General features: G+C 43.0%; 1 protein-coding gene across 1 annotated transcript in view; it reads left to right on the forward strand.

The window, feature by feature from the left end:
• The window catches only part of LOC112118247 (mucin-5B-like), a 67,996-nt gene that overhangs the window by 34,215 nt on the left and 6,789 nt on the right, over positions 1-26,992 (forward strand). The window contains exons 16-40 of the mRNA XM_029912048.1: positions 1,105-1,354; positions 2,588-2,640; positions 4,530-4,630; positions 5,071-5,222; positions 7,912-8,050; positions 9,863-9,973; positions 10,673-10,852; positions 12,002-12,238; positions 12,986-13,142; positions 13,326-13,454; positions 13,941-14,025; positions 14,223-14,260; positions 15,077-15,247; positions 16,190-16,255; positions 16,483-16,584; positions 17,436-17,695; positions 18,134-18,311; positions 19,192-19,442; positions 20,704-20,887; positions 21,554-21,758; positions 22,912-23,090; positions 24,142-24,211; positions 24,404-24,516; positions 24,999-25,030; positions 25,529-25,706. Of these exons, the coding sequence (XP_029767908.1) occupies positions 1,105-1,354; positions 2,588-2,640; positions 4,530-4,630; positions 5,071-5,222; positions 7,912-8,050; positions 9,863-9,973; positions 10,673-10,852; positions 12,002-12,238; positions 12,986-13,142; positions 13,326-13,454; positions 13,941-14,025; positions 14,223-14,260; positions 15,077-15,247; positions 16,190-16,255; positions 16,483-16,584; positions 17,436-17,695; positions 18,134-18,311; positions 19,192-19,442; positions 20,704-20,887; positions 21,554-21,758; positions 22,912-23,090; positions 24,142-24,211; positions 24,404-24,516; positions 24,999-25,030; positions 25,529-25,706 (3,621 nt within the window). The remainder of the gene's footprint in view (positions 1-1,104; positions 1,355-2,587; positions 2,641-4,529; positions 4,631-5,070; positions 5,223-7,911; positions 8,051-9,862; positions 9,974-10,672; positions 10,853-12,001; positions 12,239-12,985; positions 13,143-13,325; positions 13,455-13,940; positions 14,026-14,222; positions 14,261-15,076; positions 15,248-16,189; positions 16,256-16,482; positions 16,585-17,435; positions 17,696-18,133; positions 18,312-19,191; positions 19,443-20,703; positions 20,888-21,553; positions 21,759-22,911; positions 23,091-24,141; positions 24,212-24,403; positions 24,517-24,998; positions 25,031-25,528; positions 25,707-26,992) is intronic.

Raw genomic sequence — 26,992 nt, forward strand, 5'->3', positions numbered from 1 at the left:
CGGAGAGGCTTGCATATACTGGTTCAAACTGGATGCTTTAGCTATCAACAGACAAAGAAAGGACTTTTGGATAAAATAGCGTGAGTTTAAACTGACTCAGGTCCTGCTTTCTGATCCAGCAAACAGACAGGACCTTCTATCCAAGGGAGGCCCCAGTCTTTCCTGGGAAGAACTGGAAGGACTTGACCTATTCATGAGGGTTCTTGTTCTGAGCAAAAGGAGTTATGAACTTGTAGCCACAGAGAAGCCCCTGTGTGGGGTTTGAAGGACTGACTCCTACCAGAGCCCTTGTTGGGGTTGGGCAGGAGAGGGTGATCTCCGGTAAGCTTCATTAGCATGTGTGTAGGTTCTTTTATTATTTTTCATTTGTTTTCTTTAATGCTTTCGCTTTAAGAATAAATGTTTTTGCTCAGAAAGAGCAGTGTGGTAACGTAACGGGCAATTATGCTGTTTCTAAATCTAGAGAAAAAGCAAAGCAGGTCTGCTTAGGCAGTCTGACCTGCTGGGGAACAACACAGGGAACTGTCAGCTTGGAAAAACCTTGGTCAGCATAGGTGCTGGAACTACAGGTGCTGGGGGTGCTGCCTCACCCCCTGGTTTGAAGTGGTTTCCATTCTATACAAGGTTGACAGTTTGGTTCAATGGCTCTCAGCACCCCCACCATACAAATTGTTCCAGCACCTCTGCCTGTCAGGAGGGAGAGAGATGTGGGGTTTTGCCCAAGAGAGATGATAGCTAAGGAGCCTGGAGCCTAGAGTGCATGCCCTTGCTGGACCACAGAGAGGAAATCCAGGTGCAATTGCCCTGAACTGTGACACTCATTAGTAATGCAGAACACAGGTTTATTTTTAAACATAAGGACATATTAGAGGTATGCAGTATTTGGACCCTGACATGTGATAGCATTGTATATATTTCAGCGTTTTGGCTAATTAATTCTAAATACCTTAGGTAAGGTGGGTTCCAACACTTTCCTTTGGAGAGAGCCTTCATCGTTAGGAGGAAAAGTATATGTAGTTATCTCCTACATCAAGAGCAGAGGTGATAATTTAACACTGCAGGTCACAAGCCCATTTCAGTCCTTATTTTATTTGTATTGTAAAGATGTCTCTAAGGACTGTCCTGAAACGATGGTATTCAGCTACGATGTGAAGTTCTGTAACCACTCCTGCCGCTCCCTGAGCGAGCCTGATCAGCTGTGTAATGTCCAGAGCACTCCTGTAGAGGGCTGTGGTTGTCCCAAGGAGACCTACCTAAATGCTGACGAATGTGTGTCTCCAGAAGACTGTCCATGTTATTACAAAGACAAGACAATTCAAGCTGGGAAATCATTCCAAGAGGACAAACTCATGTGGTAAGTTGTTTCAGATGAACTGAAGAATGTATGGTAGATGGATTGTCATGTTAAACGTACACTGCAGCCCACGAGAGTAATAATCTCTGAACGAATTCATATCACACCAAGGAATGATGAGATTTTCTATTTGACAATACTGGGTCAGGTTCCACCATGGTCCAATGGACAAACCCCAAAGTGGTTAAGTCCAAGTGCTCTAAGAGTGAACAAATGGCTTCTATAACATGGGAGGTGAGAGCCACACATAATTGGTAGGAGCAAGGAGAGAGATTAGCTGCAATGGGCAGGGGTGGAGTGCATGGAAAGGGAGAAGAAATGGAGAGTTGATCAGAAGTCAGGAGGAGGGAGGTCAGAGGGGCTAGCAGAGTAGAAGTGACATTAGCAGGGAGGTCGAAGGGCAGTGGGGGGGCAATAATGAGCTGCAGAAAAAGAAAAAAAGAATGGTAGGGTGGAAGCAAATGTGGGACACAATGGTAGATTTATGAATGGCCTGGCCTCAGGATTACTCCTCATGCAGTATTAGGATTGACTGAAATTTCACTTTTTTGTAATTTTGGTGAAAAATGGCTTTTTGCCAGTATTACAACTTTTTACGGAAAAAAAATATTTTTACTGAAAATGTCTTCTTTTTGAAATGAAAAATGAGAAAGGAAAACAGAACATTTTTACAATTTTCCAAAACAGAATGCTTTGGAGCCAAAAATGGCCTTTGAGAATCAAAATTTTCCAGCATTGAGTAATCAAGAAATTGACAAAAACTAAAACAATAAAAGGATTTAAATTTTCCATGAAAAATAACTAGCATTTTCAACCAGCTCAATATATTACACCGAATAACAGAATCGCTAATTATAATAATGTGCACTTATATAGCCCCTTTCATGGGAGGATCTCAAAGTATTTTATAAACACTAATTAATTTAGCATCCCAAGACCCCTCTTAAGTAAGTAAGTACCATGGAGAAACAGATGCAGAAAGCTGAAGTGAACTGCCTAAAGATATAAAACAAGTCTGTTGCAAGTGAGAGAACAGAACCTAAGAGTTGTATGCCCTTCTCCTCCTCTCTCTCTGAAGTGACAATTCCACCTTGGCATATGGGTGATCACATGAACCACTCACTGTGGTGTGACTGATATTCACATGAGTGGCAGAGCTTTTAGCTAATGTTTGCTTTCTCGTATAAATGTGAGAAGAACTGATGAGTTTCTCATTTTATAAAATATCTTTAGCAAATGTATTCGAGGAAGATTAGACTGCATTGGAGAAGCCATAATGAAAAAAGGTGAGATTTTGCTAAATTCTACCATTGAGCTGTAATTTAGAATTTAAATTGGTTTTCAAAGTATTTGTCAGGTTTTTTTTAACAGATAGCTGTGTTGTATGCATGTCTTGCTTCTCCCTGAAATGTGTTAATTATAGAGATGAGTATTAGCCTGTTGATAACTTTCTTTATAAAAATGTCATCAAACTTGCTGAACTCTTCAAAAATAGATATATCTCTCAAAGTTCATGAGATGAGAAAAGGGTACTTCTCATTTCTAGATGCTTCAGGTCATCTTAATAACTAGTCCTTCAAAGATGGAAAGATGGTTCATTTGGACTCCCTGTCCTTTTGAACACATCATCTCAAATGAATACAAATCTAGAATTTGTGAGGTGCTTATCACTTTTGTGTTTCTTCTTTTCCAAAAAGGACATTTATTCCAATATCACAAATAATTCCAATCTCTGACAGGGTAGAGGAATTTGTCCAGTTGTGTACAAATGAATATGTGTGAATGAGTTCTTTCACAAGCAATTCTATATCATGCCATTGATCTGCTATAGATAAAAAATATAAAGACCTTTTAATACTGCTTGGTTACTGATCCCTCAGAAGACCTCTCAGGGAGGAACTTGGTCTTTTGCATCCTAAAGGTGTGGAAGCAGATTTTTTTTTCAGCTTTGACTGTCAGTGTGAAGTGCTGGCTTTGCTTTCAAAGGCTAGGCTATTTAGTCATCCGATAGACATATTTCTGCTTGTTCCCTGGATCCCTAATAGGCTGACAAAAAATCAGTCATACAAGGTACAAGTGGTATCAGTAGCTTCATACTGGCTCTGCTCCTGACAGAGTTGGTTCTCTGGTTTAAGCCAGCACCTGACTCAAAGGATTCCTGTGTCCAGGGTTGGGTACTCCATTCTTCAGTGGAGAGAAGCTAAAGCCAGTGGAAACTGACAGGTGTGAAAGGATAGGGGATCCATGCTTCCCTGTCCCCCTGAGTCTATTCAAACCATAACGTGGAAGCAAGGTTCATTGGATCAAGAGGAAGGGGGGAGCAGCTGCTGTCTGCAGCATGCTCCTGTCTAAGCCTGGCATCTCCCCTTCTATACCGAAGTGGGAGGGCACAGATATGGGGATAACCAATGGCAAGAGGGTGGAGGATTCTAAATGGGAAGTCTCTCAACACTACCAATGTGGGATTGAGAGTTACAGAATGGCTGCTCCAAAGGATTTCCAGGCTGTATTTGACACACATCCCAGGATAAGGCTAGAAACCCTTTTCCCATGAGGGGAAAGGGACAGGAGTTTCCTGTACACCATCTGATCTGAATTTTTGTTTTTAACAAATAACTAAACAGAAAACTTAACAACTTTTTTTGTTTTCCAAAACCATTTTAACTTAAAATGATCAGTTTTTAAAAACCAAAAACTGAAAAATGTTACCAAAACCCAAACATTTTACCGTACAGTGTTTTGTTTCTGGTTTTTCTTCAAAATGAAAACATTTCAACCAAAATGAAAATTTTCTGTGAACATTTTTGTTTATATTGGAAAATTATTTTGAGAAAAAATATTAAATCTGAACAAGTACAGTTGAGACCTCTGGAGACTGATCTTCATAAAGAAAATCAGTGGAGTATTAGTCTTACATTTTATAGAAAAAGAAAAATATTTACTTTTTGTAAAGTTCATCAATGGGGAAAACATCTGAAAAGACAAAAAATGTCTGTCAGTTTCACTTTTTGAATTCAGCCAACAGCTCAAAATTGTATAAAAGAAATTCCCCCGATCCTAGCTGACATGCTCAATTATGTATTTTGGGAAATGTCTAGGCTGGCACAAATTGTTTGATGGCATCCATTCCAGTTTCACCAACTGACCCTTCTGTAATGGCTTTTCCCTCTTGTAGATTGTCCTGCTCCTATGTTTTACTTCGACTGCAGCTCTGCCGGCCCAGGAGCAATTGGATCTGAGTGTCAGAAAAGTTGTAAGACCCAGGACATGCAGTGTGTAAGGGGATACATTCATATCAAAAGAAGATGCATGGCTTATTTATTATTTTGCATGCATGATCGTGCTTAACAAATGCTAACATTGCACTGCTCACAAACCACCTTTTCCACTGATAACAGTAGAGAAGCTATAGCTACCCACTTTGTCATCATGCCCTGTCTGTATTGTCATGCTAATGGATATGCAGCAATCTGATTTGATGATTTTTAAAATCTTATTTCCCACTGGTATAGAATAAATTAATGTACAGAAAACCATAGATCTGTAAAATAGTTGGGTTCCAAGTGAATCTCATAGACCTGATTCTTAGAAGGCTTCCAGCACGGCTTCTGATTTGGCAACTGCAATGTAGCAACCAGAACTAATTGTCTCCACTTTTTCTTTCTCCTTTCTGGATGATTAATACATCACCTTGCATTGTATTTGTATGTTCACAGTATGTCACAGAATGTGTCTCTGGCTGCATGTGCCCCAATGGGCTTGTATCTGATGGTAAAGGGGGCTGCATTGCTGAGCACCAGTGTCCATGTGTCCATGGAGGAAATTTCTATAACCCTGGGGAAAATATCACAGTCCGCTGTAACACATGGTATGATATTCCACAAAGTCTTATAACTTGTTTCTTCATAAGGTAATAACTCGTAAAATGCAGGCCAGTAAAACAATGAGAGTTAATGCACAGAAGCAGGATGTATTTTGAGATCAGTGCTGGATCTTCCCATCCATTATGGAGGCTTCATTTCGGTACCCCACACTTCCACTGGGAATAAAAGGGGAAAGGTGTTACCCTTTCCTGTCTGCACCACATTGCACTAATGCATATGCATATGTGGTGACAACAGGTATCATCTCCCCCTTAAATTACTTTTGACCACTTCTGTGAACTGGTCGTGCACATAACCTGCCTGGAGCATGAAACATGAAAATCCCTGCCTGGTTCAGAGCAAGACTGTGGCCTCTCATTACACAGGTATACAGGGGTGAGGCTGCTGGCGGCTTCCATCCTTACCAACCCCTCTACACAGGGACCAGCCACTTCAAACAATTAAAGGAACTAGTTAGAAAAGTGGACTGGACTGAAGAACTCAAGGATCTGAATGTGGAGGAGGCTTGGAATTACTTTAAGTCAAAGCTGCAGCCTGCATCCCAAGCAAGGGGGGAAAAATCATAGGGAAGGGTTGCAGACCACGCTGGATGAGCAAGCATCTCAAACAGAGAAAGCAGAACATCTACAAGGAATGGAAGATGGGCTGGATCAGTAAGGAAAGCTATCTCTTGGAGGTCAGAAAGCCTAGGGAAAAAGTGACAATTGCTAAAAGTAAAGCAGAGCTGGACCTAACAAAGGAGATTAAAACTAACAGTACAAGGTTCTATAGCAGAGGTGGGCAAACTATGGCCCGGGGGCCGCATCCAGCCCTCCAGACATTTTAATCCGGCCCTCGAACTCCCACCGGGGAGCGGGGTCTGGGGCATGTCCCGCTCTGGTGCTCCAGCTGGGGAGCGGGGTTAGGGGCTTGCCCCACTCTGCGCGGCTCCCAGAAGCAGCGGCATGTCCCCCCTCTGGCTCCAACACGTAGGGGCAACGAGAAGGCTCCGCACGCTGCTCCTGGCCCAAGCACTGCCCTCGCAGCTCCCATTGGCTGGGAACCACGGCCAATGGGAGCTGCAGGAGCAGCGCCTGCGGACAGGGCAGCGCACAGAACCGCCTGGCCGCGCCTACGCATAGGAGCAGGAGAGGGGAACATGCCGCTGCTTCTGGGAACTGCTTGAGGTAAGCGCCGCCCAAAGCCTGCATCCCTGACTCCCTTCTGCACCCCAACCCCCTGCCCCAGCCCTGATCCCCCTCCTGCCCTCTGAACCCCTTGGTCCCAACCCGGAGCACCCTCCTGCACCCCAAACCTCTCATCCCCAGCCCCACCCCAGAGCCTGCACCCTAGGCCGGAGCCCTCACCCCCTCCCACACCCCAACCCCCAATTTTGTGAGCATGCATGGCCTGCCATACAATTTCCATACCCAGATGTGGCCCTCGAGCCAAAAAGTTTGCCCACCCCTGCTAAACACTGAGGAGGGGGTGAAGATTAAAGATAATCTAGGCATGGCCCAACACCTAAACAAATACTTTGCCTCAGTTTTTAATAAGGGTAATGAGGGTCTTAGGGGTAGTGGCAGGGTGTCTAATGGAAATGAGAATATGGAAGTAGAAATTAGCACATCTGAGGTGGACATTAAACTCAAATAGCTTAATGGGACTAAATGGGGTGGAGCAGATAATCTCCCTCCAAAAATATTACAGAAACTGGCACATGAAATTGCAAACCCAGTAACAAGGATTTTTAATTAATCTGTAAACTCAGGGTTCATACACTATGACTGGAGAATTGCTAATATAGTGCCTATTTAAAAAAAAAAAAAAAGAGGGAAAAAGTGATCAAGGAAACTATGGGCCTGTTAGTTTGACCTCAATTGTATGCAAGGTCTTGGAACAAATATTGAAAAGGAAAGCAGCATTAGTTGTTTTAATGCAGTTTAAACAACCAAAAGAATCAAAATGTAGAAGTCAAATATGTGTCTCAATGACATGATCCACAGTCTTGAACCCAGGCCTATAAGAGCAGCTAATTCCAACCTTCCACCTAGCAGCGGCTTAGTTAGGATCAATGAATCCTAGCTTTAATATGAGGCTCCACCCCAATGTCCAATTGGTGCATTCCTAGGGCTGATTGGCTTTACTGAAGCCAGCAGCAGGAAGCTGTCTGAACAACTGGGCTCACCCTGCTATACTGTATGCATCCTACTGTATGAGCCTAATTTCCTAGTGTTCTGACCCGGCTTGATTCCTCCCATCTGATTTATGGTTCCTGACCTCCAGTTTGTCTCCTGACTCTGATCTCCCTGGTGACCTGACCCAGGTTCCCAACTTCGTTTCTGATCTCCAGTTTGTCTTTTGCTTCTGACCTCCTGCTATCCTGATCCTGCTGACTTTTGCTTCCTGTCTTGTGATTGTGGATTCTGGCTCTAACTACTAGATCTGGCTGCCTGCAGCCTGGCTTTGACACTCAATATTCAGCATTCATGTTCTTTTTGTGATTGTTTAGCCAATATTAAAGCAAGGCCTCAAAGTAGCTTACAGTCCAACACTGCTCATATGAGAGGCCACTGTGTTCTGTGATCCACTACAAGGGATTAATTTAAATTTTCAATAATTCTATATCTACCGAGAGTTATGTAAAACCATCTTTGATGTAAAGATCGTAATGTTTTGCCTTCCATCTCCTAGCACATGTAATAACAGACAGTGGAACTGCACAGAGAACCCTTGCCAGGGAACGTGCACCGTGTATGGAAATGGACATTACTTGAGCTTCGATGGAGAAAAGTTTGATTTCATGGGAGATTGCGATTATATCCTAGCTCAGGTAACAAAGCATCATTACCTGTCTGAGAGCTGTTGCTCTTCACAGGCTCAAGTTGCAGTGCTGTTTGAGTAACTAGGTGGCTATCACACACAAGGTAATAGGCACCGATCCTGCCCCTCTACCTCTGCATGGGTATAGGAGATCCCAAACTATATCAGACCTGGTGATGTTCCACCACAAAAGGGCAGGGCAATCAGGAGGGGCACTTACTTCCTTGGCGTCTCCCTCTAAGTTATCACACAGAGAGATTTTAGGGGTAGAGCAAGACTGATGAATCCTGTGCCATGTAGATGCACTAGTCATTGCCCCTGATAGAATTGGGACACTAAACTATAAACTCTACTTCAGTCTCTGGGTTGAAGAAGGAGCAACAGAGCAGGAGGCATCCTCTCCAGGGAGAGCTGAAGCACAGGAGGCTGAGCACAGGGTGCAGGATTTTGAGCTGAGTGAATAATGCATAGGTATCTGTAAGAGAAGGTTCTGACTGGCAGCTGAGTACCATGGCTCACTCTCCCTGGTCTCTCTGCTAAGACTGCCAAGCTAACTGAAAAAGGAAATCTGAGAGGAGATAATAATGACATTGAGGGTACTCTCTGTCCCATGATATTGGGGGGAAAGGTGTGGAGGCTGACTCAGGGCCACGTTCAGAGTTGAGTGTAGGTAGCACAGTTGGTGTCACCAGCCCATGCCGTCATATTACTTTTCCTGATAAATACCTTTCTTCCTTCCACCAATTTACCCTCATTTAGACTCCCATAACTCAGCTAGACATCAGGGCCCAGTTCAGAGGTGATGTGAAGGGGCTGCAATGTATCCTTGGAGAATTGATGGAGATTCTAAAGGCCAGATTTTGATACTCATGGGCCATATCTAGACTAGAAAAATACTAGGTGAAAGCTTAGGGTTGACCACAACCATCAAGCATGTGTTTAAAGGTGTAAAACCCTGTCTGTATTGGTGTTAGCTAACTTTTTAAAAAATGACCTGTTTTCCTAGTCTAGGCATGGCCTTACTCCCTGTGTTGGACCATTGGCTTCTATGTGACCACTCAGCAATAAAGAGATCTGGCCTTAAAGTAGTGTGATCTGTATGTTTAACCAGTTTAGATTTCTTTACACTTCCTTTTGAATTTGGCCCTCCCAACCCACATCCAAATAATGCCAGCCTGATTCCAGTGTGCTCTGTTTGTTGGGTGTGTGCTATTAGATGGTTAACATAATTGAGGGCCAGATTTATTCTTGGTGTAACACTACTGACTTCAGTAACAGCACTGCTTTGTAGAGTATGCTAATTCTGAGTCTACTTGAAAAACCAAATGCTTCTACAGCACAGACAGTCCTAAAGTGACCACACCTTTTTGTGAATGAAACCTGCATGTTAGTGACCTTGGATTCAGTGAAACTGTTTTTGCGGGGAGGTAGAAATCAAGGCCTCTATTATTTCAGTGTTTTGAAATGTAGAGGTTGCAGTTCTGCTTATAGTGAAGAGCCTGTGTAGAGTGAAAAATGCATTACAGAACGGTTTTACTGTATATATTTGGACATGTCAGGTGGGGTCTTATAAAAGTGTTCAGCATTAACCTAGCTCTTCACCCTGTTAAATTTTCCCTTGACTTCACCGTGAGAAGAGACAGGCCAATGCTGAGTGCTTCTGAAAATCCCACCTGTAACTGTTTTTGAACAAAAAAAAAGGACAAGAAATGTGGAGTCAAGTGTTAGAAATATAGTTCATTTACAACTCCCTCGTGGACATTCCTAAGACATGCACTAGTCAGATAACAAGATCAGATATGCTTTTCTTTATTTGTATAAGGACTTTTGCCCCAATAACCCCAATGATGGCACCTTCCGAATTGTAACTCAAAACAATGCGTGTGGGAAATCACTCTCCATCTGTTCCTTGAAGATCACATTGATTTTGGAGGTGAGTCCAGCCTTAACTCTGGATTATGTGGGAAGAGCTGATAGAATGGGATATCTGACTTAATTTTGTGAGTAATGAATTTACTATACCCTAATACTGTGATGCAGCTAATATTAGAGATGTCCCCAATGAAGCCCTATGGCCAAAAAGCAGTGGTAGGTGAGGGTGGGAAGGGATGGGCATGCGGAGTAGATCAGCAGGTGCAGGGGACCTGGGTATTTAAGCTGGAGATGGGAGGGAAGCAGGGAAGACAGCAACAAATGAATGTGTGAAGGGAGTGTTGACATTTAAGGGATGGGAAGAGGAAGAGACAGGCAGGCATAATAAAGAGAATTCCAGCACATCTGAGTGTGTGCTTCAGGGAGCTGCTAAAGCAGAACTCAAGATGGCAGCTGAATTTCCAGATGAAATGGATTTCTGTGACCAAGAAAAGGCTTTTTGAGGAAGCTACCCTGAAAGATGCTGTGGCCATGGAGTCATGGGACCAAATTCTGCCCTGTTGACTTCAGTGATGGTGCATGGATGTAAATTGTCTCAGTGGGACCTTGACCAAGATGCAGAGGTTCAAGGGTAGAAGAAATAGGATGGGGTGTGATGCAGGGATCTGAATGAGACTCCTGCACAGAATGGGATAAAAGTTTCCTAGTCAGTTGTGACTTCATTCTTGTTTCCTTCAGTGCATTTAATTCCTTATTCTAGAACATTGAAATCAGACTCCTGGAAGGAAAAATTCAGGAGATAACCACTGAGCCAGATGCTGTAAAGAATTACAAGTTGGATCTCAGGGGGGTTTATATTGTGATTGAAACTTCCCAGGGAATGACCTTCATGTGGGACCAAAAGACCACAGTAATTGTTCTAGTGGCACCCTCTTTCCAGGTGGGTACAAGTGCAGCAATTGAGGCACTGATTTTCAAACTGTGCCTCCATTTCTGTGAGGGCCAATTATGTGCAGGGCCGGCTCCAGGCACCAGCCGAGCAAGCTCGTGCTTGGGGCGGCAGATTCTAAGGGGCGGCTTCCCTCCAATCCTTTTTTTTTTTTGCTTCGCCACTCCGGCCACCCCGCAGGTTTTTTTGTTTTTTGTTTTGCTTCGCCGCTTCGGCTGCCCCGCGTGGAGGAGGGGAGCGCCCTGCTGGGAGCAGGCTGCATGCTCCGTCTACCCCAGCCGGTGCCAGGTCTGCAGCAAGCCCGGCAGGGCAGCCCGCGTCCTTCCTTCCCCACTGACCGGAGTGGCGCGGAGCCCTCCCGGCAGGCGGCGCGACGGGAGGGGCTGCGTGGCGAGCGCCCCGCTGAAGGAAGCCCTGGCCGCCCCCCTTCTCTCTCTCTCACCCCCGGTCTCTCCCCCCCCCGCTCCCTCCCCCCTCCCCCGGTAGCCAGGGCACACACTCTGCTGCCCGGGGCACGTCTGCAGTGCAGGGAGTCCCCCTGCACCCTGGCTCCGGCCGCCCCGCACGTTGTTGTTTTTTGCTTCACCGCTCCGGCCGCCCCGCAGGGGTTTTTTTTCCGTTTTTTGGTTTTTTTGCTTGGGGCGGCAAAAAAGCCAGAGCCGGCCCTGATTATGTGCAAATGATTAATGGTGCTGTCAGCTTTTCTTTCACTAATGAATTGTCTGAGGTTTTTTTTTTTTTTAGTTTTGGAGGCGGAGAGGGTTCATCTAAAAATTATGCCTGCAAAAATGGAGCCCCTGTTTAAAAATCCTGGCATGAAAACAGATTCATTCTAATGAGTAAGAGGGCACTAATTTATTGGCATAGTTACATTATTTCATGATCACATCAGTATGAAATATTCAAATTATTGAAGCTAGATGTAAAGCCAGGACAGAGTACAGGACTATACAGGCCTTTAATGGCTACATCTTGTTACTTATACCTCAGTTCTTTCCAAGATGTGTTCTGCAGGTTGGTGTGTTTTCGGGAATGTTTGGAATTTGCAAATATTTTTACTAGGCTTTTACTAGCAGTTTATTAGTTCATTTTCTGTGCAAAAACTGACATTTTGTTTTAAAATCTGTATAAATTCTTCAGGGCAAAGTCTGTGGCCTTTGCGGTGATTTTGATGGCCGTTCAAAGAATGACTTTACCACCAGAGGGCAGTCAGTGGAGATGAGAGTGCAGGAGTTTGGGAACAGCTGGAAAGTCACCAGCAGCTGCTCAAACATAAACATGACTGACCTGTGTGCTGATCAGCCTTTCAAATCTGTACTGGGACAAAAGCACTGCAGCATTATCAAGAGCAATGTCTTTGGGGCCTGCCACAGTAAGGTGATCTCTCTCATTATCCCAATACTCTTGACACTTCAGAGGCATTTTCTGTCATCTCTGTGCCACAGATTTACATACACAAATCCTATTACTATTGAAGAGAGCTACATAAATACACAAGAGTAGAAGAGCTACACAGACCACCCTTTCACTGTTACACCAGTGAAATCCCATTGTATCCTTCTCAAGGAAATATAGAGTGAAACTTGTTTTAAGTGACCAAAGACCCAAAAGATAATGCTTGGCTAGAAGAGGGTAATATCTAAGAACTGGCTGGAAACCTTTGGGATAATATAGCATATGGTTGCCAAAGACAAGTGAAATCCTGGCCCAGTTGAATTCAGTGAACCCAGGATTTTATCCTAGCTACTTTGAAGTGATACCTGCCTATTAGAAAGGTCTCACAATAGATAGCTGTTCTAAACAGCTCTAGTCCTATGCTACAGAGCATATGTTCTAAAGATACCTTCAGTGCAGGTTTCATCATTTTATACATTTGAATCACAAAATTTATAAGGTCCAGCTTTACCAAAACAATCCAAGCAAATGAAAACAAGGCAGCTTAAAATGCTAGTCAAATAGCCTGATCCCTTTATTATATAAATATCAACTTCCCTCATAGGCTCATCCAAATGCTGCCAAAGAAACTGACACTGAATGGCAGATTTTTAGAGCCCTTTGTCTCCTCTGAAGACAAAGTACTGAGAAGGAATATGTGTTATAACAGAGTTTTTTTTATTTTGTTAGATCAACCCGATGCCATATTATGAGTCTTGTGTGTCTGACTTCTGTGGCTGTGACAGCGTGGGAGACTGTGAATGCTTCTGTACCTCAGTAGCTGCTTATTCAAGGAGCTGTAATAGAGTTGGCGTCTGTATTGACTGGAGGAGACCTAGCATTTGTCGTAAGTACTTGCAGATGGAAATGCACATTAAGAAGTACTGTCCATACAGCAAGTTATATTCAAGATAAGAAGGATAAAATCCTAACTGCTGTGCAGGTGCATGACTAACAAGCCCTCTTGCTTTAAAGAATTAGAACATGGACCTTATCCATTATCTGAGATTTGGCATTTTTTCTCTTCCAGCTGTGTTCTGCGATTACTACAATCCACCTGACAAACATGAATGGTTCTATAGGCCATGTGGAGCCCCCTGTCTAAAGACCTGCAGGAATCCACAGGGCAAATGTGGTAATCTGCTGTATTGTTTAGAAGGTAATTCTTGTTTGCCTTTGATGGGTCTTAAGCACATGTTTAAGTGCTTTACTGTAGGGGCCTAAACTAGTCCAATCTTGTTTTGAGTGTCTTAAGCAATGGGGTCACTTTGTCTTTCCTTGGAAGACTAATCAACTGCCCCAGAGCACCACTGGCCAAATTCTTCCCTGACTTACTCCCCATGTGACTGTATTGACCTCAAGGGGTGTAAGTCAAGACAAACTTGGCCTGATGCCTTCAAAGTCTTGCAGAGTTAGAGGGTCACTAATACTGTGTTTATAAGAGAATTATTGGTCATCTAGAGTCAACTAATAGTTGCTGGTTATAGGGAGAGAAAAAGAGGGGAGAGGTGATCTATTTATGAAGAAGTCCAGCTCTGTCTGTGAAGACAAATACATATCTTTTACAGCTATTTCAGTGTGTGTGTTTGCATTTGGGTCTTTACTACTCAGACAAAAGACTCCATGCTCTTTGTTCACTTTCCAGGCTGTTACCCAGAATGCAGCACTGAGAAGCCATATTACGATGAGGAACGAAGGGAGTGTGTTTCGCTGCTCGACTGCATGTCGTGGTAGGTCAATGGGATGGTAAGAGGTTTGGATAGAGATCGCATATTAGCCAGGCATTACGTGGGCTCTGCTAGTAGGGAATCTCTGCAGTTCAGGTGGTTCTCTTTTTAATTGGATACAGTTGTGAATGTATTTTGCTACTCTGTAAGGATTTAAGGCAATAAAGCACTAATCATCTTTGTTTGTTGTTTGTTCACAGCAACCCTAAAGAAAAACTGTGCACAGAGGACTCCAAGGGTAACCTTCCTGTCAGCTTAATGATTAATAATTGTTTTCTGTTAGCACAAAGAAGCCCCAGCAGAGATGGGGCCCACTGTATGTGACACATAACACATTGTGAGAGGCCATCTCTGCCCTGAAGAGCCTGCTATCTAGATAGACAAGACAGACAAAGAGTGGGTGGGGAAACAGCGGTAAACTGACTTGCTTGTGGTCACACAGCAGGTCAGTGGTAGAGCTAGAAGTAGAACTCAGCTCTCTGCAATGCCAGTCTCATGCTCTATTCATTGGACCACACAGCTTCCCCTTTATTCCCTTCAGCACACATTTCATGGAGATCTGAGAGGCTTTTCGTGTATTTAAAGTTGTTGATAGTGGTTACCTGCCCTGTTAGCTGGTGGGTGTTGGTGTCCAATAGCTTCCTGGAAAGCCCTGAGCCATAGAGGATCTTGCCAATGCATATGGACATCCCTACTATACCCACTTTCTTCTGGGAATGCCTGTTATGCACAGGGCTGTCTTAAAATAGCAGTTCTATGCTACTAATGACTCTGTGATCCAGTATTTCCCTTTACACAAGGGAGCTAGTCAAGCCAGCTTTCTGGCCACCCGTGGTGCAAAAGTGGGATCTATTTTTAAAAAATGAAATTTAGATTCTAAAGCACATCTTTGCATCAAGAAACGGAGTGAATACTGCAGCCATGAGCACCTTTTACTTTACAGTTGATGGTCTGGGGTGGATTATGGCAAATCTGGGTTATTTTGTCTTTGTTCATATCGGTTTGTGGTGTGATGTTATCTGCCGCCATTGCATTTACCCTCTCACTGCCTCAGACTGCCTCTGCTGCTACCAGGAAAAGACCTACACCTTAAATGAAAGTATATACAGTCAAACAGATGGGGTCAGCTGCTGGAAGGCTGTCTGTGGCCCTAATGGGAATATCATTAGAACATTCATTCCTTGTGGAACATCTCCTACAATGGTGCCTGCTATAGAGGAGTCAGGTACTAGAGTTTGTTTATATAAGTTTTGGTGTATTTTAGTTGATATCAAAGTTTGCAATTGTGCCAAGATTCCTAGTCCTTGAAAAATACCCATATGTATAATACAGTGTACGTGTAAGAGCTGTGTATAATTCAAGACTGTACAAGTCTCAGAGAGATGGAGTCACATTCTCTAGTCTGGCTGAGCTGAAGGACCAGACAGTTGGGGGCAAAGATGGTTTTATGCCATTTTTTGCAGATTCCCAGTACATCTTTTATAGCAGCACCAGGGCTGCTCTAATTTGCACCCAGCTGCCAACAGTACCAATATCGTATAGCACTAATGCCAACTCTTTGTTCTAAACCTTTTTCCTGGCCCCATCTCATTCCTCACAGCACTATTCCTGCTACACTTGCCCTGCAGCCAGAAGTTAGCCAATCCGCATGGATCATCATTGCAAAGAAAAGCACCTCCAGCCAGCTGTTTGTTTCTGGAAGGCCCCATATTTAAGACAAACTAAAAAATACTCCCATTGCAAAGAAAACATGGCAGGGAGGGAGTGAAAGATCAATGTGGTTGCACCCAAGGCTTTTTAAAGACCTGAAATTGAAACCAGGAATCAAGCAAAAACAAATAAATGGAAAGAAGGAGAAATTACAAAGCATTAATATAGCAAGGAAAGCAAAATAAAAGAGTAAAATTACCCAACGTACTGCTTCTTGCACAAAGACCAAAGATATACATTTGGACAAGGGAAAAGAGAGTATAGCTGCTGTACGCAACCGGGTGGGAGAACCAATGACAAGGGATAGAGCAAAGTGCTCAGTAGCCTCTTCACTGCAGAGATAGCAGTAAGAGGACATGTAATGAAATAACAGCTTAAAAAAGAGAGAAGTCAAAGGCAGAATGAAGTGGGCTGGTTAAACACCACCTGAATAACCTGCATGTCTCCAAATCAACAGGGCCCAAACCCAAGGGAAACACAGATGAAGAATCGGAAATCATTTCCCCAAAGTCACGGAGGTCAGGTGAGGTCCTGGAGGATTGGAAAGGGCAAAGAGGGTTTGTTTAAGAGAGATAAAAGAGGGATCTAGGGAAATGAAGACCAGTGAATTTGACTTTTCCTCTTTCTATAGTCTTTGGCTTTTTCCATGTGTTGCAGTTACATAGAATGTATAGATGATGGGGGATTAAATTTAGCATCTTCTGGTCCATGATGCAGGATTAGAATGTCACCTGCTTTTAATTATTGTAGGAGTAGGGAACATTATAGAAGCACCTTCTACCACATCAACACCAGCAGTAACAAGGGCATCCCCATGCTACTGCAATGTAAATGGACAGCTGATATCTCAGGGTGAGTAGCAGTCTAAGTTAATCTTTCTTTCATCTTTGTCACTTTTGTATATAAGTAGAAATGTTTGGCTGTTCAGTAAAATACCTGCTCTTGAGCAAATACACAGTCCCACTGCTGGAGTTGTCAGTTCTCTAATTATAAAGCAATCATTGCTCTTCAGCCAGTCAGATCTCTGAACTGGCTAAAATATCCTTAAACTGGTCATTCTCAAAATACCGTAGCCAGATACTCTTTCTGTAATGCACTTGGATCTGATCCATTCATCCAGATCCAGTCTTCAGTGGACTACATTACAAACCCTGGACCCAAACTCTCTAGAACTTAAGGCTCAAAATCCACAATGGAATATGAACTTTCTCCCAAAGATGGTTGATGAAAGGCCATGCTATTTCTGTTGCCAGCATCCTGAGCCATCCATCCCCTTGACTTTGTTTTGTGAACACTGCACACAGTGGAGCTAGCAAACGTTACCTTATGGCCAAATGCTTCTCTTTGGTATACATTTACAACTCCGACTAATGTACTTATCTAGGAGGAGAAGAGTTGCATGTTGAATGAATGAGAGGCTCTCCCAGTCTCTGCCATTGGGATGAGGCCAGCTATGGTGGATTCAGAGAACTGTAGACTGACTATCACAACTGGTTATGGCCATGAGATGTACTGTAGATAGTCATCCCAAGCCAGTAAAATTTACTGCTCACCTTGTAGCTAATGTGGGAGAAGAGAGGAATTTTCTGGTTCAGAGTGCTACTGTGCCACATGGAGACTGATAATTCATGACAACATTACCGGAAAAGAATGTCAAACACATGGGCAATTCAATTCTAGTAATTTACTTTCTGGTCTCGCAGGGAATATTATATCTCAGACAACTGATGGTTTGGGTCGGTGTTTTTACTCCATATGTAATGCCTCATGTCAGAGTGAATTAATCCAGGGAGAATGTGCAACCACTCCAAGACTGAGCACAGCTCCTGAGCAGCCCAGCGACCACTGTGATTCAGCTTTACAGAATGGACATTGTGAAAACACTCCTGCAAGTGCAGCAAACACATTTGCTCCCAAAGTAACTCCTATGAGAGACTGTCCATATCTCAGTCCTCCTAGAAAGGTGAGTGAACAAAAATTACATACCAAGCTATGGATGGCACACAACAACATGATCCATGAGACTGCTCTGCCTTGCACCTGGCAACAGAGCATCTGGGCAATGCAAAGGTGGATCATATTTGTGCCCTCCCTGCAAGCTGTAAACTAAACTAGGAAACTACTCCTTCAAACTGGTCTTTAAAGATCAGAAGTGGTCATGATTTCAACACTGGGTCTTATACAAAATATTGTATAGCATGGAAATAGGTATGAAGTTATCATTGATTATTACATATAGTATGTTTTAAGAGCCCCAGAGTTAAAGAATGAATGAATAGTAAATTCTGAATGCTAGGTTTTTAATTGAGTGACCTGTTCCCTACCTGTACTAAAGCTCTGAAAATGACACTAATTTCTCATGCATATCCCTCCCTTCCTCTTTCTTTTAAAATGTCAACAGTTTAATGAATCATGGGACTTCGGAAATTGTCAAATTGCCACTTGCTTGGGAGGTGGAAATGATATTAAACTGTCCAATGTGAATTGCCCTCCTCAACTATTAAACCTCTGTGTCAATGGTTTCCCACTCACAAAACACTATGATGAAACTGGCTGCTGTGAGGTGTTTGAGTGTCAGTGTAAGTAATATTGCAGTGAGATTCTGACTTTCATAAGGTGTTTCAATTGAGTCTCAAGTGATGTACATCCATGTGCTTCAATTGTGCTCTGCATTATACTCGGTTCAAGGGGGTTGCTCCATACATAAATGTATATATCACTGTGGCAGAAGCAAACTAGTTTGAGAACGTAAACCAGACATTTTTATTGTGTAGCTTTCTAAAATTAATATTAGGAAGGAATTGTAAGGGAGTAAATACAATAAGTAGGGGAGATGGGAAGCTGAAGGGAGCAGGGATGTACCAGAATGGGATGAGATGAAGAGAGGATAGGACTGTATATAATAGGTGTGGGATATACAGATGTGGAAATGGCTGCAGGTGAGCAGGGTTTGCTAAGATGCAATGTTGGACTGTTTGGGTATGGAGACTAAAAGGGAAGGGGTATGGGAGTGAGGATGGCGAGTGAAGGGAATAGCAATGGGCTATATGGCACAGTAGGGGAGTGAGAATAGAAAATAGAATGGATGGGAAAGGACCATATGTGAGTGAGTTTTGAAAGAAGAGGATATAGAAAGTGTTTGTATCGGATCAGGGATGTGTAGGAAACCGAAATATGTTATATCTTATTATACAACTTTTCTTGTGGCCCTCTCTTAGAGGACACTTCATCTTTCTTATGGCATGGGGAACCTGGTAGAACTACAAAACCAGACCACTAAAATGAGTAAACCAGTGGAGATGAAATCAAAGAAAAAGTCAGGCTATGAGACTGGCCAAAGAAACATTGTGTGACAAGATGCAACTCTATCAGATGTCGCAGGATTCAAATGTCACTGACAAAACATACATTCGGAAAGCCCAAAGTAAACCAAACTTTAAGCCTGTCTCTACTTTCTAGGTGTATGCAGTGGGTGGGGAAATGAACATTACGTGACTTTCGATGGAACATATTATAATTTCCAGGGGAATTGCACCTATCTCCTGGTGAAGCCAATCCAGCCTGACTCTCAGAGCTTCTGGATTCACATGGACAACTACTACTGTGGTACAACTGATGGAGCAATTTGCTCAAAGTCCCTTGTCATTTTTTATAAGAATTCCATGGTGATTCTGACACAAGCAGTAGAACATAGGAAAGAAACCAACTTGGTAATGTATTTTACAGTATCTGTCTCGGTATTGTTATTATGCTACTGCCTAGTGGGCCCAATCAGGATCAAGAATACAGCTGATCAAAATTGGGGTGGGGGGTGTAGTGGGGGAATTCAGAAACAGTTCTGTGAAATATTTGCTCTCCTTGTTAGTTTGGGGAAATGTCAATGAAAATTTGCAGATTATAAAATTTCGACTGTAGAGATGGGCTGTGAAATGGGAGATGTGTGGGTGGGAAATTCATGGAAATTTAATCCCCTTTTATTATCTGTTCCTCTCTGGCTGCTCAGTGGCCCCTGTCAAACTTGTTTGGTGCTCTCTGTCCAGTTCCCAGTGATAAGCACCTACATCACAAAAACAATCACCACAATTGGTACTAACTAGCATTGTGGGATCTTGTTCTCCTATCGCAAAATACAAATAAGTCCCATTAAAGATTTGGTGGGGTTACCCAGTTTCTTACAGCAGGGACATTTATGGTAGCAGATTGGGAGTTTCAACAGAAAAGCCAATTGAAAAGGTCTGGAAGCTACATTATTCTTTTACACCTAGAGGTGGTCCCTCTAGGTTAGGGCTAAGGCATGTTGGCATAGCGATATAGGGAAGTTTGCACTGCAGGCCCTTACCTGCTCTGTGGTTTGCTGGAGGGTGTCAGACTGAAGGGCTGACTATCCAGCCTATTTCAAGAGCCTGATATTACTCCATATATTGGTGAATATTTGTGTCTGGTGTATATATTTGTTCCTCAATAATAAATAATGCCATTTTGGGCTTTGTTGTTACGAAGTCTGATCCAAAGACCCTGATATCAATGGGATTATTTCCAGTGAGACTTCAGCTTTGGATCAGGCCCATGATTTACCGATACTCTCTTCCCTGAAAGCAATAGCCCCTTGATGATATAAGCCATATACTGTAAATCAGTTGTGGGGTTTTTGATATTATCTATTCAATTTCTGATCGTAAGGAAATGACCATAAATGAAACAGTGAGTGATCCAGAAAAACAGTCTGATGAAAATTGATCACACTTGTTGCAAATCACCACCATGTCTTATTTTGCTGCTAATATTTTCCCTGAAGTCAATAACAAAAATATTAATGCTTGAAAGGCAACAAACAACCAGCAGTCTAGCCCTGGAGGGATTGCAGAATTCTCTGAGGGCAGAATTTACCCCATGCCTTCCAGAAATATAAAATGTATACACTAAGCAACATAATAAGGATATTCATGGAGGGATTTTGACTTGCCCCTTTAGGTTCTGTTTAACAATAAGAAGATTGTGCCAAATGTTTCCAAGAATGGTATCATCATAACCAGTTCTGGCCTGTACGTTGTGGTTGAAATACCTGAACAAAAACTGTATGTCTCCTATGGACGACTTATGTTTTACATAAAACTCCCTTTCAGCACCTTTTATAACAATACCCTGGGGCAATGTGGTAAGTGTTACATTCAGTTTTAATTAACAGATAGACCAACTGTTCTTCCCTTATTAGTATCAAATAAGGGAATGTTACCTCATCCCTTATTTGTATCAAATAAAGTTCTGTTACCTCAGGTTAAGATTATTTAGCACTACAGTTTAACGTGTTTCTTCCTATTCAGTGGGGTCAGGGTAGTAAGAGAGCCTCAAGTCACCTCCTTTTACCCTTTCCCATTTGGTGGTGTCTGGAGGGGTTTGTGTGTGTGTGTGTGTGTGTGAGAGAGAGAGAGAGAGAGAGAGAGAGAGAGAGAGAGTGTTCCTTCACTCTTTACCCCATCGCCTGATCATATCTGCTCAAGAATTTTCATGAAGTCCATTTTAGGAGACCTTAGGGAGCCCTGTGTTAGGCAGAACTGTCTCAATCACTTAAGCCACCTGGAAGAATTCATTAGCTGACACTTTAACTGTACTTGTCACAGGTAAATGCCAAGCTAGCTATATTAGCCTTCTCCTCCTCCAGACACTTTCTTCCTATGAACTCAAGCAAGGCCCTGTGCCTGACATCCTTCCAACAGGAGTTAAAACTTTCCCTGTTCCTTTTGTGTGGATATCCCTGTCCTCTCTTATAGAAGCGCTCTGTGTTCTTTAACCATTACGCAACTTGCCTTTATATTGCTGTCAGGTACATGCACCAACCAAAAGTCTGATGATGCTATGAAGAGGAATGGTGAGATTGCAGACTCCTTCAGGGAGATGGCTTTAGACTGGAGAGTGCCAGATCCTACCAACAGAAATTGTGAATTAAGTACTCTGGCGCCAGCTCGGACAGAGACCTCATTATCCAAAGTGGGAGCTTGTGCTCCCAGTGCTCTTTGTAAACTCATCTGGTAAGACACACTCCCGGGTGTGTTATGTACATAATCAGTTCTACAAGAAGGCAGCTCTGTACTTCACAAGGTGACTGGGTGAATTGTCTTTAAAGTATAAAGTAAATTAAAGAATGGTAAATTTAGCCAGGCATCGAGGGCACAGATTTTAAACAGTGGCTAGTGGTTTGGGACTCTGATTTTCAGAGACTGGACACTCCAGAGTTGATTTCTGAGGAGGGGATTTAAGGTGTCTAAAGTTTGGCATCCGATATAAGTAGTCATCTTTGGAAAACTTATTCCAACGTTTTTGAGTATCTTGATTATTTGCCTGCAAACTGTGAATTAAAATGGGCACTATCAAGTATGTTCAAATAGTTAATTTTTTAAAATAATGTTGTTATTAAAAATAAGATTACCAAAATGAAACAGCACATCCATGGAAAAATATTTGTACCTAGAATTACAGCACTACGGCTGCAAAGGAGCCTTACTGTCATGTTTCAATCTATTATCAGGTAGCTCAGTGGGGGTATCTCTATGCTGCAGCTGGGAGTGAGCCACCTCGCCCAGATAGAGAGACTCATGCTAACTTTGCTTGAGCTACTGTGCTTAAAATAGCAATGTGGACGCTGTGGCTGCGGTGGTGACTCGGGCTAGCCACCTGAGCTCAGACCAAGGGGGTCAGGTGGGCTTGAGAGCCTGAGCTCCCACCCGAGCTGCAGTATCCACACTGCGATTTTTAGCATGCTACCTCAAACTAGGGTGACCAGACAGCAAGTATGAAAAATCGGGACAGGGCGTGGGGGGTAATAGGAGCCTATATAAGAAAAAGACCCCAAAATCAGGACTGTCCCTATTTTGCTCAAGTTGGTCTACCTGGGCTGGGAGGCTCGCTGCCAGCCACAGTGTAGACATACCCTGGGAATACAAGGTGCTATAAATAATGTTGAGACAGAAGTCATCATTAATTGAGATGAAAATCTGATTTGTTTCCATTGATACTTATGCTGGATATTTGGTATCGAGGGAACATTTCCCATCAGAATGTTTTAAAGTCGGGTCTTCAGCTTGACAGTTTTTCTTGATGGATGCTTGTTTCTGAGTAGAATTCCTGTTATGAAATTGCCAACACTCACTATGAAAAACAAGTCCCTTGTCTTTCTTTAATAAGGAATTTGACAGGCTGTCACAGTGCCGTTCCCCCTCGACCTTACTATGAGGCTTGTGTTGTGGATGGCTGCTCAGCATTACGCCAGAAGACCGAATGCCAAAGCCTTCAGACCTATGCGGCCTTGTGTGGATTCCATGGAATCTGTGTTGACTGGAGGAGCAAAACTAACGGGCAGTGTGGTGAGTTGGGGAAGACTTTGCTGGAGTAGAAGCTATTTTATTCTATTCCTCTTTCTGTTTAAATGTGTATATTCCCATTTTGGAAGATACACAGGGCTTGCATCTTCTTTCACATGCACTGGAGCAAATCAGGACTAGCGCCATTGAAATCAGTGGAGTTATGCCAGTGCAGAACTAATGTAAATGAAGAGAGAATGTGGGCCCCTAGTGTCTTCTGAATGGTTCAGCACCAGGGTAGGTTTAAAAATGTTTGTCCCCCCTGAAAATTTATTGTTTTATCAAAAAACTGAAAACTGCCAAAAACAGAATTTTTTTTTTATTTTCAGATTTTTGGCTTTCTGACAAAAAAAATCAAAAATATTTGAGGAAAGCAGATGCGTTCTGTGATTTTTTTCCCGTTTGGTTAAAAAAAAATTGCTATCAGTTTCCACAGAAAAATTTTGACCAGCCCTATTCAGCGCACACTCCAGGCATGTCTGCATCCTCACACACTCTCTAATCAGTTAGAGGAGCAGCTCCGGAGTCCTAGACAATCCACTGCATTAAAAAAGCCTGCAGGCCAGATTCTGCTCTGTTACAATAGCGTAAATAAAAAGCCACCCCACTGACTTAAGTGGAGTTACTCAGAACTTATGTCACAGAGAAGAATTTGGCTTAATAATTCAGCCCCATCATTCATAACATTCTAGTTTAGGCACTGTCGTAATGCTTTTATTCAAGGGTTTATCCTGGGCGGGGGAAAAGATCAGAACTTGGCTATATTTCAGTGTTTCATTAATGGCTTTTAGCTTGTTAAAATATTAACTACAATTTCATCACTAGATGGCAATATTGCTTAATACATTTGGTTTCCCTCTGCTTGTTTTGCCTCTTCTTGTCAGAACCATTTATTCTACATTACTAGAATAATTAGCTTACGCGACTGCAAACACAACAGAACCCCTTTGTGTTTTCGTCTGGGTGGGATATTTTATCTAATACATTATAATTTGTATCCATGAATGTTAGATAGAGCTGGCACTCTAATCTGCATATTATAAATGTTCCACAGAAGCCAAATGTTCTCAGGACCAGATCTACAAGCCATGCGGGGGAACAGAAAGAAGCACATGCTTCAGCAGGTGGGTCATTTACTAAGCACCAAGGGCAAAGGCCGATATTTTCAAAAAAGCCTAAGGGAGTCAGAATTCCAATGGGATTTGGGTGCCTAACTCCCCTAGGCCAAATTTCTACTCAAAATTCTGTGTTACATTAGCCCTAAAAAGCGGATGAAAATAGCTCAGTGTCACTCATCTTTCCTTATGTACATGCAGGAAAACCACCATCCCCTTGCAAGATAAGGATCCAGTGCTTGTTGAAGGGTGTCACTGCCCTGATGGAAAGATCCTGCTGAATAATCTTGATGGCATTTGTGTTTCTGTCTGCGGTAAGAAAATATAAAAGGTGGGAAAAGATGAAACACCAGCTTAAAACTACCACTTTAGGGGTCCATATTGCAATTCACTAGCCTGATCTTTTGCACCCAGGGGCTGAGTGTACTATGGAAACAGTATGCTTAGCTCTGGGGAAAAGTAAAGGAAGTGTCTAATGTAGCCTTTGGGTGGTCTTTTCTGGCCAGCTCAGAAATGATTCTGGTAAGTTCTTAAGGGGGAATGTGCCCCCCTCTTTTTATGCAGAAGGATGAGCCTTTGAGTCAGGAAGTAATAAACAGAAAATCTTCAAGATCTTTTGGATGGCTGACCTGTGCTTTTCAGCCATGGCTCATTCTTTTCAGGTCCCCTTTTCAAAGTCTCCCAGATCCTGGTTTTGATGTATGTCTCTCTCTCTCTCTCTGCTTCTGCCACTCTCTCCAGCTCTATTATATTCTTGAATTGACCTTCATAATTATACAATTGTTCTATTTTGTAGGCTGTATTGGACCTGATGGATTAGTGAAACAGGTAAGGAATAGGATCTATGAAGAAGTGTTCTTTGAATAACTGTTTTACACAATAGCCAGATGCCTTCACCGATTGTAAATATGATTGCAAGAATTTTTCATTCTTTTAATGCTGAACTCAATACCAATGTGCAGTAGAGATAGTGGGGGAAAACAATGGGCCTTCTGACTTTTGACCATGCTTCATAACTCCAATCCTCATCTGAGATACTGACGCAAAATTGGCAGCCAATGAAAATCACTGTTTTTTCGTAGATCCTTCAGGTTTCTCTCCCAACACACACACCTGCAGAGAAAGGGAAGAGGCTACAGCATGTTTTTATCATGCAGATCTTTTCAGTTCCCTTTGGAATTAAGAGTCTCTAGGGTTTCATATAAACAGCCCAACACCAGACCTTAGGATAAGAGATTCTGGCTTGTAGCAGACCCTCATTTCTAATTAATTTATTACTTCTAGATTCTGTTAATTGATTGAACTATCACTTTTTTATTTGCACAGCCTGGAGAGAAATGGGAACATGATTGTCAGTACTGCACCTGCAATGAGGCGACCTTGAATATCTCTTGTTCACCCCACTCCTGTGTTAAGTCTCTGCCAGTCAACTGCACTAAAGAAGGATTTGTTCCTAAAACACGACCCCGTTCAGAAGATCCCTGCTGTCCGGAGACAGTGTGTGGTAAGAGATCGGTGACATCAGGGCCGGCTCCAGGCACCAGCCCAGCAAGCAGGTGCTTGGGGCGGCCCCTGGAAGGGGGTGGCACATTCGGCTCTTCGGCGGTAATTTGGCAGCGGGTCCCTCAGTTCGTGTCGGAGGGAAGGACCTACCGCCAAATTGCCGCCGAAGAATGAAGCGGCGGCAGTAGAGTTCCCGATTGCAATCGCGGCTTTTGTTGTTCTTGTTGCTTGGGGCAGCAAAAACTATGAAGCCGGCCCTGGGTGACATTAAATTGTCTACAGAAAGGATCGTCATTTTTGGAATGATAGCTCTGTGATGAGTTCGACCCCCCCTTCTGGGGTGCCACCTGATGTGCTGGGGTCCCACTGAGCCCGCCTGTCCCACCAGCCTGGGTCCCTCCCCCGCACACACTCTGTGCTGCTGTGTTAGGCTCTCCAGCTCCCTTCCAGCACACACACAGGTAGGGACACACCCAGCTGTAGAATCACAGAGTCTGCAATCAGTGTAAACCCAAAATTATAGTGTCTTGCGCTGTATAGAAATTCAGACAGCGTAAGCTCATGAAATTCTCCTCCTCCCTTAATGTGGAGGAAGATATGCACATCTTTCCACCCCCACCCCCCCCAGTTATGAATTGCACAAACTGGGTTTTGGAATAAACAAAAAACAAGTTTATTAACTACAAAAGGTAATTTTTAAGAGACTATAAGAGATACCTAACAGAACAAAGCAGATTACTAAGCAAATAAAACAAAACTAAGCTTAATAAACTAAGGAATACTGGCTACAAATAATAATTTCTGACCCTAAGTGTTGTTTCAAGCAGGTTGCAGAGTTTCTTGAAGGTAAACTGCACTGCTTGCAGCTTAAATCTCCAGGGATTCCTTTTACAGGCTGATCTGTCTCGCCTGGACTCAGCCCCCTGGCCCCAGCTTAGTTCCTTTGTTTCTTCAGGTGTTTTCAGCAGTCTTCCTTCTTGGGTGAGGAGGCAGTGCAGAAGAGCCAAGATTAACTCACTCCCCAGCCTTAAATAGGATTTACATATGGCGGGAACCTTTTGTTTCCCAGTCTGACCCCCACCCCCTCTTTTAATGGAAAAACACTGGAAGCCCAAGACGGGGGAGGGGGTGTTATACCAGGTGACATGATCACATGATCCTGCAGTGTCAAAGCAGCAACCCAGGAAGCTTCTCAGGAAGGTGGGAGATTAGTATCTTCAAAGTCTTATTGTTCTTCCTAATGGCCCATCCAGGCTGATTGCCTACTGTCTGGTGGGCGTTCCCCAA

The sequence above is a fragment of the Terrapene carolina genome, unplaced genomic scaffold (assembly GCF_002925995.2).
Source record: "Terrapene carolina triunguis isolate 2854851 unplaced genomic scaffold, T_m_triunguis-2.0 Scaffold171, whole genome shotgun sequence".
NCBI classification, from domain to species: Eukaryota; Metazoa; Chordata; order Testudines; family Emydidae; genus Terrapene; species Terrapene triunguis.